General features: G+C 47.0%; 1 protein-coding gene across 1 annotated transcript; it reads right to left on the bottom strand.

Annotated features, from left to right (window-relative positions):
• Positions 1-2,588: 2,588 nt before the first annotated feature.
• Positions 2,589-11,994, bottom strand: LZTFL1 (leucine zipper transcription factor like 1). The gene is made up of 9 exons (XM_006759640.2): positions 11,872-11,994; positions 9,971-10,165; positions 8,797-8,857; positions 7,463-7,534; positions 6,250-6,315; positions 6,092-6,169; positions 5,026-5,202; positions 4,019-4,122; positions 2,589-3,024 (listed from the first exon to the last, which is right to left on the bottom strand). Exons 1-9 carry the CDS (start codon positions 11,946-11,948, stop codon positions 3,006-3,008), a joined length of 849 nt encoding a protein of 282 aa, XP_006759703.1. The 5' UTR covers positions 11,949-11,994; the 3' UTR covers positions 2,589-3,005.
• Positions 11,995-13,283: the final 1,289 nt, after the last annotated feature.

Below are 13,283 nucleotides of genomic sequence, written 5' to 3'. Positions count from 1 at the left end.
CACTGAGGATGCACAGAATTCTAATAAGCTCCTCTTTCCCAAGCCCATTAGAAATGGCAACAGAGATTGGCACATTGATCAAAACCAGAGGGTTAGCTGCCAGTCCGATAGGAAAGGACACGGGTGGATGTGCGCAAACCATAAAAATCAGAGGCAACAGCTCAAAAAACATAGTGCTTGCAAACCACTTATTATAGGGGCAAAGATCTCTCCGCACCTCAGTAGCTCTGGGTCCACTGCAATACAGGTCACTGTTACAGGTGTCAATGTCATAGTGTAGGAGCAACTTGGAGTCATCAGGAAAAGATAAAATCATGCTTATGACTCACCACTTAAGCAGGAAATTATGTCCCCTAGTAAAGATTTTTCTAATGGCTGATTTTAAAGTTTTGATCATTTATATGGAGATACCTTAGTACTAGAAAATCAACTCATAGGTATTATCTAATTTTGGTCAACCTATCAAGGTTTTTCATGGCTTAACCTGTGCTTGCGTAGGGAGCAGACATTCAGTTTCACAAACATTTGGATTGAGCACCCACGACAGGCCTGCGTCACTAAGACGGGGTCTGGTCTGGGTTCTCAGTCCAGAGATACTCGTTTCCAGGGCTGTAACTACGTAAAGGCAGCTGTGGCCTGGCCATCTGAGCACAGGGGGCTGAAAAGGCTCAACAGGGTTTGTGATTTCTTCGAGCGTGAGTTCATCCTTTGGTTAGTATGGCCAGCGTGTCAGAATGTCCACTGCACTTACTCTCCTGTCTTCCCAGTTCACTGTGGAACCACATGCTTACCCTAGCCTGCAGGTGGCCAGTAGGAGGCTCTTGGTGTCTCTGCCCCTGGGGGCCTCTCTTGGCCAGAGCTTGCACTTGCGCAGCCAGGCACAGGAAGTGCCGGAGGTAACATCACCCTGATAAATGAGGAGTTGGACCATGCTCTAGCCTCCTCACTCCGGAGAGGGACTAAGGGTGGCGGTCCACAGTGTCACCTACTGTACTGACTTCCTTCCCTTCCTGTCTCCTGCCCCATACACTCATAGTGCTTCCTGGAACACCCCAAATAATAAACTACTTGAACCGAAATCCTTGTCTCAGAGCCTGCTTTTAGAGGAGCCCAGTTAAAAGGTGACGCCAGAAGTGGCCCCAGAAAGCAGGCCCCCAGGATGAGACGCGGGATGCAGCCAGATGACAGCAGGACCTCGCTGCTGGTGGTAAGCCCGATGGTGAGAACGCTCACCTTGGACGGACTGGGATGAAGGAAGAGAGAGGCAGGTCTGACTAGCCAACTGTCCCCTCAGGAGATGCTGTGACAACTAGAATGCCACACGGCAACATTTAAAGAGACCCTACCACCTAACTGCAGAGAATAGAACCTGCTGAGAATCAGGCCCAGATGGGATCATTAGGGATCATTACAAAGGGGACAAAATTCACACCCCTAGAAAGTCTCCGTTAAGCGAGGGCTCTGGGAAGGAACGAGACTCAGACATGAGTGAGCCCATTTGGGCAGATGCCCTCAAGAACCTTGACACCCCAAGTTCCCCTGAACCCTTGGGTCTAGCAGGTGGCTCTGACCCTGTGCTAGAGAAGGGCAGTCTCCCCCATCTGGCAATCATTCAAAGGCCTCTCTTGGGAGAAAAGACTGAAAGGATAACCTTTGTCTTCCCCAAGATCTGCCCACTTCCACTTATTCCTCCTAAACCATGACATGGGTGAGCAGCAGCACGGCCTGTGTGGAGGAGTGGTGCCTTGCTGGGGAGGCCATGAGTCACTCCCCAGGAGAGCTGCAGACCCTGGCTAGCTCTCACGGGCTGGCGGGAACGGGAACGTGGATCGTGAGGATGTCGGCCCAGTGGGAGCGAGAACAGAGGGTGGCTGGGTTCACTGATGTGGGGGTTCTCTTCTGCTTTAGCATTTGGCACGTGGCAAGGACACATGAGGCCAGTTCCAAGATACTGCTCAATGATGGCATCCCCCCAAATGAGGCGGGTTCCACAACCGCCTTGCAGAGCACTGAGGGTCAGAAGGCCCGAGGGGTGGTGTGCTAGAATGGCTATGACAGGAGGACCCAGCACGGGCAGGGGATACCCCTTTCACTGAAACACTAAGGGAGGTCACATCAGCTTTGCGGAGCTCAGTGGTGGCCGTCCCGTTGTTCAGAGCGGACAACAGGAGATGCTGGGACATAACTGTGTGTGTAATTTGAAACTTAGCAATTGTTTATTTCTGGAATTTTCCACTTAATATTTTCTGACTGAGGTTGACTGCCGGTAATGGAAACCATGGAAGTGAAACCGTGGATAAGGGGGGGCTACTGTCCATTTATGTGGAGCCCAGACACTTTCTCAGCTGTGGAAGGACAGGGTGCACCTGGCCTCTCCATCAGTTTTCTTGGTAAGCTGGGCTGCAAAAAAGTCCGAACCTCCGTCGATAAACACAGCATGGAGGTGACCGCAGAAGTTACTAGTAAATTCTCTCGTTCACTGTTAATTTTCCTTATAATCGGTGAAAATGTCGCCTATAATAGGTTGTATTTACATTTCCAATTAATTCATATATTTCTTGATGATCAAATAGAGAAAATGAATTAGGTTTCATTTTAAAAAATAAGGTTTATTTGTAATGTCTTCAATAACTCTGTATCTGTATTTGCCCTGGGAATGCACAGGTAGGGAGATTGCTCGCTTTAACATTTGCTAAAAGGGGGTTCTCCTCAGAGGATTGCAAAGGTTGAGACCCTTCTTCCCGCTAAACATCTCTTTACTGTGAGGGACTCGGTGCATGTGAGCCAAGGCCCGGGAGCACTCCGCAGAGAGGGGTTTGGGACAACGGCCAGAGCCAGGCTGTCCTTAGGCAACTGAAAACAGGAACTCCAGTTTAAACAGCCGGAGCAAAGTCTAAACATTAGAAACGTAAAGAGGGAATACAACAAACTTCTCCAAATACATGCCTGAGGTGAGAACAGCTGGTGTTCACACTCCGGCAACTTCCGGATGAGACCTTCAGCTTTTAATCTTCGGGTTCATATCTGGAAAGAGATGCCCATTAACTTAAGAGCATAGCATCATGATGCCCTCTTGTTGTCACTGTTACCAGATGAGCTGACGTAAAACATCTCCAGTGACTACAGCAGTGACACCGCATTTCTCACTTTAAATCACGGTTGAGGCAGAGTCAGGCACGCGGGGACTGGGAGGGGCTTCCTACAGCAGGCAGAACGGACGGCTAACTGCTAAGATGCCTTCAGACTCAAGCCTCTGTATCTGACAGTTAGCTCCGTGATGGCAGAGTAGAAATTCAGTCATTATCTACATTCAGATCCACACCACTAGCTGGTATGGCTAAGCGAGTAATGGGTTAATGAGCCCAGATTCACTTCCTAGCTCTGTTCCCCTGGAACCCCCGATAAAGGTAATGTCAGCTGAGTTTGCAGACAAAACTGCTGATGACAAAAGTGGCCCTGATTAGTAGACTCCATCTGGACCAGGACTGTGAGCAAACGCCAAGTACATGGTGGGCGCCACGGCTTGAGACCGCCCTCTGCACGGTGAGCTCCTGTAACTGCACTGTCCCTACTGGGGTCTCTGTGAGCATGGACTTCTCAGACATGCTGGCCATGGCATCCATCTGCGTGAATCTCATTCTCCTGCACCTAAATTGTCACCTGAGGGCACAGTACGACCAGGTCTTGAATGCTGCAAGGACACCGTGAAGGAGAAATGCCCAATGCTGCCCTGCCAGCTGGCTGTTTCCCACCCGAGATCCTGCTACCTGAATCCACTGCCAGGAGTAGCCTAGAGCAGTCGTGGGCGAGTCTACAGGACTGGCTGGACCTAAAAGCCCGGTGGGCATTACAGACAAGGCCAGGCCCAAGCTCCTCCGCTGTCTCAGATGCAGGCTTCGGACTAAATGGTAGAGCAATGCCCACCGGCCTGACCTCTCTGGACACAAGCTTAGGTTTAATGAAGAAAAGACATCGACCCAGCAGGGAGAAAAACCCGAGGCAGATGGGCATGACTTACTTTGCCAGTCTTTTCCTCAGGTCTTTGATTTGGTCGTTCTTCTTGGTTAGAATCTCTTTCATGTTCCGGTAGGCTGCTGTTTGCTGGAATTTCTTCTCTAATTCCTGCACAGTGAAAAATGCCAGCTCACTACTAAGAAGCAGTTAAGGAAGGAATGAACAAATCTGATGAAAGTGTATATTTTTTGCTCTAATTTCACTAATATTCTGCTTATATTATTTTCAGATTTCTTTGAAAAACATACTCATATAAAATTATGAGTATCCAAACTTTAAAAATATTTTTTCAAATGACAAGCCAACAAAACAGTAATGTCTCTCCAAACATAATGTTAGCAAATCACTCAAGCATGCTATGCCCTAGACCAGGGCTCCTCAAACTACGGCCCGCGGGCCACATGCAAATACAAATATTGTATTTGTTCCCGTTTTGTTTTTTTTACTTCAAAATAAGATATGTGCAGTGTGCATAGGAATTTTTTCATAGTTTTTTTTTTTTAAACTATAGTCCGGCCCTCCAACGGTCTGCAGGACAGTGAACTGGCCCCATTTAAAAAGTTTGAGGACCCCTACCCTAGACATAGGAAAGGTATTTGAAACAGTAAAGTAATTTCAGGTGAAACAAGCACGATCTCTTTCCAAATCCCAAAGTAGAGTCGTATTTCAGGATTTTTAAATTACTTAAATTTTTGCTCCCAAATTCTTACAAATTAAAGGTATAGAATCCTTAAAAAAAAGTCACCCATCCCTCTGACAGGCTGTAGGAGTGACTGGCAGGAAGGGAAAGTGGAATATTTAACCACACAACAGAAGGAGTTGAGATTTTTATCATCACAGATATTTTAGGGCCAAAGATGGAAGAATTTCAGTGCTCAGAAATGATGATCTTTAGAACACATACTGGTCAGCACCTGGAGGAAAATGTGAATGTGCAGCTGTCCAGCGCTCGCCCTGTACTTTCCCTCTACGGCACCCACCACGCCATGGACATTCACAGACAAATCGGACCTTTTCAGCCATGCTCAGCTGCTCCTGAACCCTGAGCAGGTCGTGCTTGGCCGTCGCTAGACTCTCCTCCAGACACTTCTGGTTTTCTGTCTTGTCGCTGAGTGTCTTCTGAAACTCACTCTTTAAAGCGGCAACTGTGTTTTCCAAGTCACTCAAGTCTTGGGCCTTTATAAAATCCTATGAAAATACACACGTGAGCGTAAGTTCATGCTGACGCCCTAAACAGTGATTCACCTTCACAGGAGGTGAAGGCAGGTGGTGCTGCAGGTGCACCCCAGCCTCCCTCCCCAGCCGGTACCCTGGCTCCCAGCGCTGCCAGCCCCCACCCCCTCGTTCACCCTCAGCCCTCAGTGCCCGGTGTCCTGCACATGGCAGAGTGCAGGCTCACTGACTTCCAAACACGTAGAATATGACCTATGAACTGCGGGGATTCCGAAGAGAAGCAGGACAGAGGTGAGATTCTACATGTGACAGGGTTGTGCGCCTCAGTGCTGGGATGGCAAACAGGTTTTATTTTGAAGTTTAAAAAATCCTGGTGAAGAAGTTTAACTGATACACATGGAAGAATAAAAAAATTATTTATGACCCGCCTGTGTGGCTCAGTGGATTGAGCATCAACCCATGAATTAAGAGGTCACTGGTTCGATTTCCAGTCAGGGCATATGCCTGGATTGCGGGCTCAATCCCTAGTGTGGGGCATGCAGGAGGTAGCCAGTCAATGATTCACTGATGTTTCTATCTCTCTCTCCCTCTCCCTTCCTCTCTGAAATCAACAAAAATATGTATTTAAAACTATATATCTATATCTATCTATCTATCTATATACATGTATATATATCTTGTATGCTAATGAGCTCTCGGGACACGTGAGCTGTGTATGTGTCTTTGGCCCTGGAGGGCAGAGTGATGGGTGCCATTCTCACTGGCTTTTCCTGGACCAGGAGGTCCCCGTGCAGCACAACAGCGGTGGGGAGTGAGGGTGATGGTGAGGGAGGAACAGTAATGAGGACTTAATGTTCAGTTCATAACTCTGTTTAGCCAACGTGAGAGAGCTGCCTTAGTTCACCTTCTGGTTGCCCCGGTCCAGCTGTAAGTCTCGCAGCGCCCTCTCCAGCTCCGACTTCTCGCCCAGCACGTTCATAGCCTGCAGCCAAGTTTGAACACACACGGTCAGGATGAGCCTGTAAGTAACTCTCAGGGCTCGTTAGCGTGATTCTCAGGTACCTGCATTTCGATGGTCTTCAGCCTGGACTTCAGTTTCTCATTCTCTTCTTGAAGCCTTAAAATTTCCTTGGTGAGTAAATTAAAGTTGTGTTATTTCAGCCAAAGAATTTTTAATAGTTGACATTACTTGTTTCATTTTAAAATAGATAATAAAAACCTGCATGCCCTGGTTACGGGTAACATCCCATTTTCCCCAGCGCACTGGCGGCGGCATCTGGAGTCTCCGTTGACTCTGAGACTCCTAGCTGCTTCTCTCACGTCTCAGACTCTCTCAGCCTCCCCCTCAGCCTTTGCCTAGCCCCTCCCTGCCATCTCTCACCCGCCTGGTCCTGCGACTCCTGTCTATTCTCGGCCTACCCTGCACCACTGCACCACCAGGCCTTCTCTTCCCTCCGACCACCTAACCTGTCTTTCCTCTGCAGCCTGTCTGCCCCAAGTCTGTCCTCCTCTGACACTCACCCCTGCGTCTTTGCTGCCGCCCGGTGGCACCTGTGGCAACAACTAGCATTTCCCTCTCTCTGCTTCCAGAATCCCCGTTCCCCCTTCCCAGGAGACTGGGAGGTGTTTGAGGGTAAAAGGCCAGGAATTGGACTGCTTTTTGTCGAACAAGATCTAGCATAATGTTGACAATACAGGAATCATGAAAAATATTTATTTGTATATTGGTAATTAATTTTTATAAACCTCTCAGTACTAGTAAAATTCCCTTTATTGTTAGCACAGATTATAAATTTCAAATGCCCATCAATAAATGATGTCCAAAATGCCATGCTCTTCACTCCCCCATGAGAAAGTGCCACGGGCGCTGCTCAGTGGGGATGTACAGCACACTGCAGGAACAAGCTCACTGGTACTGGAATAACCCTGAGGCCAGGCGAGCACTAGAATTGTCGGGGGAATCACTCTGTATAGTACATAAATGTCTAACCACTATGCTGTACCCCTGAAACTAATATAAAATTATATTGAATGTCAACTGTAATTCAAAAACTTTTTTTTTTTTTTTAAGAGCTGCTTCAGACTTGCTAGAGTAAGTAAGTATGCCCTCTTCTGGCCCACCGGTACCATTAAGTAAAACAACAACAGACTAATTCTCTCTGTGGACCAAACCCTAACCCAGCTCCCTCTCCTCAGGGTCTCCACTCTAGAGCTGTGCAGGCAAGGAGAGGATGGAATAGAGGATCTGCGCCCCCCAAAATGATGGCAACAGTACCTTGTTCAGGAGCTCTGCTGTTCCTCCCTCGTTAAGTGGAGCAAGTTTTGGCTTTATGATGTCTATGATGGGCTGAAATGAAATACAGAAACCGAACTGAAACCAGCATGGGATGTATCGCGTGTGATCATGGAGCGCTTGCACTTTCTAAATGGAGATGCTGTGTAGGCACATCCACGGGGACGTCAGCTCCTCGGGCGAGGGGATTCATGTGGGTTTGGTTCCCAGGGCCCAATACAAATGGGAGACAAACATGAAAGCCATCCTCCCATGTCTTTTGTACAAAATACAGATGGAAGGAAAGGAGGGAAGGTGCTTAAACCCAGAGCAGGTACAAACCCTGGCATCTCAGGATTGGGATTGAAAATGACCCAAAATGACCCTTTCATTTAACCTGTGGGAGCGGAAACAGATTTCTGCATGAACCCAGATGCTGGGAAAAACTGTAATACTGATGAGGACTTAGGCAACTACACTGCAGATGGAGAATTACTTGGCACTGTAGCAATGTGTACAAAAAACAAAAGAATCCATTCCCTCTGACCGAGAAATGTCTTAGGCAGAAATGTGTTCCACAGGAATACCTGGGAAACTGTTTGTATGTGTATATTCACGGGTTCCTCTCAGCAGCATTTTGGGGGTTTTTATGGGGCAACAAGTAGTCATTGCAAATGACGAGGATTAAAAAGAGAAGTATGCCCTAACCGGTTTGGCTCAGTGGATAGAGCGTCAGCCTGCGGACTCAGGATCCCAGGTTCGATTCCGGTCAAGGGCATGTACCTTGGCTGCGGGCACATCCCCAGTAGGGAGGGTGCAGGCGGCAGCTGATCGATCTTCTCTCTCATAGATGTTTCTAACTCTCTCCCCCTTCCTCTCTGTAAAAAACCAATAATATATATATATATTTTTTTTTTTTAAAGAGAGAAGTAGCTCCTGTTAGTATGATCTCCACATGACAGACGAGGAAAACGAGGCTCAGCCATTTCAGGTGAATTGCTCAAGGTCACGCAGCTCTAGCGTGACAGAGCCAGGATGTGCGCACAGGTGGGCGGACATGCCTGCGCTCTGCATCATGGGAGCGGAGAGTTTATATGGCGGGAGTCAGGTACGGCAGGGAGTGTGTGTGTTGTGGGAGAGAGTGGACAAAAACAGGCTTTCACAGTTATTTACAAAACTTTTCTACTTTTGCCTGAAAGTCTGAGACAGTTTTCAATCCTGCTCTTAAATCGAAAGTTTTACCTTGAGGGCTCTCACTTTCACCTCTGAGTGCCCGGAGTAACTTGGGGACTTTAAATACTGGCTATTAAGGCAGACTTAAAATGACAAAAAATTACCTTTTTAGTGGAAGATGTAAATTCTGCCTTTTCAAATTCTGCAACTTGTTCTAGTAATTCCCTAGATGATAAAAAGAAAATATGAAAAACATTTATTGAAAATGAATTTATAATAAAATCACACACACAAGAATACAATCGCCGGAACCAATCTCCCACGTGCTGGGAAAAGAGAGCGAGAGGCACACCTCCCCATGTCAGGGTAATATCTAGTTACCAACGGTCACCGTCCAAGCACAAGGCCTCAACCCTGAGTCAGCCACAGCACCTAGGACTTGCCACCCACTGAGTGTACCCTGTTAACCGCTAGAACTACAATGTTAGACAAATATGTCTGAAATTTGTAGGCAACTCTATTTGTGCGGTGCTATAGGGGGCTTATCATAGAATATGCATCATTAGCTAGTAGATGTTCAAGACAGACAAACTGATTTTCATAGAGGAGCCTCACAAAGATGGGATTACAGAGTGCGAGCCACCTGGAAACGTCGATACAGTCCCAGAGACAGTGGTTCGGGTGAGCGGCCTGACTGCTTCCTCTCCTTTGTAAAGGGGAGCGAGCGCCGGCGCTGTGAGAGCCTGGGCGGGAATGCCGCACTGCCCGTCCAAGCCCCTTCCCCGTCAGCTGCTCGTTTACTCACCAGTAACCTACTCATGGTTTTCCTTCCCTACTGCCGGCCCTACCGTGTGGTCCACACTCTCCATGTGGCCCACCAGCTGCAGCTGTGCTGAGGTCACAGCCCCAGGGTCAGAGGTCAGTCTTTCCTGACTTCTGCATGACTTTTCTTAGGATGAGTTTCAAGCTTGCCGATTTTTAAAAAATTAATGAGCTCTTTGATGATGTTTGGATTATAAACATTTTTTTACATTTCCTATTTAAAAGATAGGTCTAGTTGACCTATCTCTAAAGGTTTATTGTAATGCTGATCAGGCTGCCAAATATACTGTAAGGCATAGTTAGCAACAGCCTCAAAGGCAATTTCATACGTTCCTAATGCCCAGGAACAGTAGCAGCAGAGAATTTTGAAGAGGACGTCAAGTGACACCCAAGACCCATGCTTTGCCACTGCCCAGCCTGAATTTTCTTGCGCACCTGCCCCAAGAAGACATTCACTAACTTGTAAGAACATGCCTGGGCTGCTATTGTCATAATTGCAGGTATACATTTTATTACCTGTTTTCAAGCTCAGAGATATCTGTTTGCAGCTTGAGGTACCACTTCTCAGCTTGCGAGAAAAGCTGCCGCAGGAGTAACACATTGGTGTAAGCCGTGTTGATGAGCTCCGACTCCACCTCGCTGTGAACCACAGCCTGCAACCCGCTCAGAACCTCGGAGACTTCATCTATGGTGAAGGTCTCGTCCACCAGCCTGCAATGCAACAACCCAAACTTCCGCATGAACAACAAAAGCCATTTACACAATAAAAGAAACCTGCACTGTGACTTGGAGGGGATGACAGGTTATTGTGACAATCTCTCCGGAAGCTATCCCTTTTATTAATAAAGCAGATTAAAAATAACTTAAGCTGCATTAAATTGTGATGTCTATTTAAGCGATTAAATTGTGGCTCATTCTTCAAATGTGGACATCCTTTAATACAAGTATATGCTCGGAGACATTCCCCCAAATTATTTACTTTTTTCTTTAATTTTTCAGTTTAAAAGTCTTTTTATTCTTCACTGAAATTCGTCTTGTCACAGTTAGTAAATTCAAAAGTCACCTGGAAGAAGTAATTTCTTATAAGTATTCTCTCTTTACCGCAACCAGCACAGCTACAGAGCGGATGACAAGTCCTGAGTAGGGCCGACGCAGACATGAGTCCTGAGTAGGGATGGCTGGGGATTGAGAAAATGAAACAAAGAGATAAACACAAAGACAGAGGGAAAAGCTGGGGCCGGGTGGGACAAGCTGCCCTCTGATGGAGAGACAGTGACCCAGAACTGGTGCAGCGCGTTTATTATATACACTGTTTATTATACAGCATGATTCTAGGAAGTTTTACTAGAGTTTAAAGCAAAGGGAATTATGTGAAATCATGGTTAAGGATCAAGCAGCAATTCTTCATTCTTGTGGCTTCTTTGTAATTGTCACTCCTGGCTGAGCCCGGATAATTGCGTTCGTTCCTTGCGCCTGGCTGAACTTAATGCAACCCACCTCCTGGTGCTTGAGTTAAGGGTCAGGCTGACAACACACCTGCATCTGGCACAGTGTGTTTCCAGGACGTGGTTCTGCCAACGTCACTGGACTCAGTCGACAATCAGCTCATGTGCCTTCCCAGGTGCTCTCTACAATTTCTCTTTTCTTTCTATTATTTACCTAGCATTTCAATAATTGTAGGAACTATTCACATGGTAGTAAATGCCTATGAGAAAATCAATGATAATTATATGTTGCTTCTCCTACCATTCTTGAGACTTGAAAATAAAATAAAACAAAAAAAATCTAACTTCTCTCAGTTAAAACTCCATGGACCACTGACTACTCCATAAAAGTGAACATCATCATCATCATCATCAACAATAGCATTAAAAATCCGCCCTAACCCGTTTGGCTCAGTGGATAGCGTATCGGCCTGCGGACTGAAGGGTCCCAGGTTTGATTCCGGTCAAGGGCATGTACCTTGACTGCGGCCACATCCCCAGTGGGGAGTGTGCAGGAGGCAGCTGAATCTATGTTTCTCTCTCATTGACGTTTCTAACTCTCTATCCCTCTCCCTTCCTTTCTGTAAAAATTCAATAAAATACATTTAAAAAAAATTCATCTCCCACAGACAGTGTTTGAGATGGGAGGGAATTTTGGGGCCAACTTCTTCAATCCCCTCACTCTGCAGATGGAAACACAGACGCAGGAGGCAGAGGTGACATGCCCATGGTCCCACTGCAACCCCTTATGCGTGCAGGTTTGAGAACAGACTGCTCCTACCACAATTTAATTTGAGTCTCACACACCCATGTGGCTATGTAGCTGCTGTCAGTGGTAACGGACCATGATAACCCCGGCAGTGGCTTGCATGGCCTCTGCCACAGCCTCCCCTACATTGGCTGCCAGAAGGACCCGTGTTCCCACCGGGATACCTGCTCTCCTTGAGGTCTTGGAAGCAGGAATCTACAGTTTTGAGTCTCAAGCCTCTTTTTGAACGAGCAAAACGCATATAATTAATAACTTCATTTTGATGGTGCTCATTTAGGCCCAACTCTGCCTGAAAGAGAAAGAAGTAATTTGTTAGTCTTGAAACTGTAACAAAGGAACCAACAATGAAAACACAGGCCATCTTGTGGTGGAGACGCCAGATGGCCATTAAATCCCGTTTCCTTCTTCCCAGGTGCATGGCTGTCCAACCAGGGGACACTTCCCAGCCCTCCTTGCAGTCAGGGGTGACCACACGCCTACTTCTCAGTAATGGATGTCAGAAGAAGAGAAGAGGGCTACTTCCAAAGCCTGGGCCTGAAGATGAGGGTTGTGGGGGAGGGCTTTGCCACACCCCATTTATCTGACCCTCGGAGGAGGCGGTGATGAGCCTGAACCTGCAGACAGCAACCATGTCCTAGGGCAGTGATGGCGGACCTATAACACATGTGTCACGGCGAACCTATAACACGCGTGTCAGAGGTGACATGCAAACTCATTGTTTTGGTTGATTTTTCTTTGTTAAATGGCATTTTAAATATATAAAATAAATATCAAAAATATAAATCTTTGTTTTACGATGGTTACAAATATAAAAAAATTTCTATATGTGACACGGCACCAGAGTTAAGTTAGGGTTTTTCAAAATGCTGACACGCCGAGCTCAAAAGGTTCGCCATCACCGCCCTAGGGACTGGGGGGGCAGCAAGATGAAAGGGACCTGTACCTTTAAATGACCTCATGGAGCAGCACTGACCCACTCACATGAGATGAGCAGAGATGGCTGTTAAGTGAGAGAGACGGAACTAACCTCTGTATTCTTTAAGCCATTGTTTTCTAGATCTCTATTACAGCAACTCAACTTTACCTCCTCTAATACAGCTTTATGCATGAGATTTGGTTTTGACATAGCCATCAGCTGGTCTTGATTTTAAACCAGATGACAGCTTGACAACTATGAGCTTAAAATTACTGAAATGCTTTTTCATTTGACAGCTACACTGTTTTCGCATACAGGGGCCTCTTTTCAACAGGTCAAAACGAAAAGAAATGTCACCCAAGTTCCCTCGGCTGTAAAATGGGAGGCTTGGACTCTTAAAGTCATTCTCACATCAGAAAGCTGGATTCAACCACGTTCTCCCTCCTCGGCTCCTCGACACATAATTGTTTATACTGTCAAAGGGTGTGTGTGCGCGTAAAAACTTGGAGTTTCTGGAAGCGAGTGAGAATCCTGCTGGCAGCGAGCCCCGCCAGCTCTCCTCGCCGTCCGCCTGCGCGGTGGGACCTGGCGAGGAGCAACGCACGCCACGCGGCAGAGCGAGGCCGCCTCAGGGCTTCTCTTCAGCCAGGACCAGCCGGA

The sequence above is a fragment of the Myotis davidii genome, unplaced genomic scaffold (genome assembly GCF_000327345.1).
Source record: "Myotis davidii unplaced genomic scaffold, ASM32734v1 scaffold395, whole genome shotgun sequence".
NCBI lineage: Eukaryota > Metazoa > Chordata > Mammalia > Chiroptera > Vespertilionidae > Myotis > Myotis davidii.
The sequence above is the reverse complement of the archived record's forward strand: the minus strand, read 5'-3'. Positions and strand labels throughout refer to the sequence as shown.

Bases quoted from the DNA above. Each gene is read 5' to 3' on its own strand.
- LZTFL1 (XM_006759640.2), bottom strand. From the start codon at position 11,948: ATGCGTTTTGCTCGTTCAAAAAGAGGCTTGAGACTCAAAACTGTAGAT. The intron at 7,535-8,796 runs GTAATTTTTTGT...ATTTCATTTCAG, and splicing joins TTACATCTTCCACTAAAAAG to CCCATCATAGACATCATAAA. The intron at 6,170-6,249 runs GTACCTGAGAAT...ACTTGGCTGCAG, and splicing joins TGAAGACCATCGAAATGCAG to GCTATGAACGTGCTGGGCGA.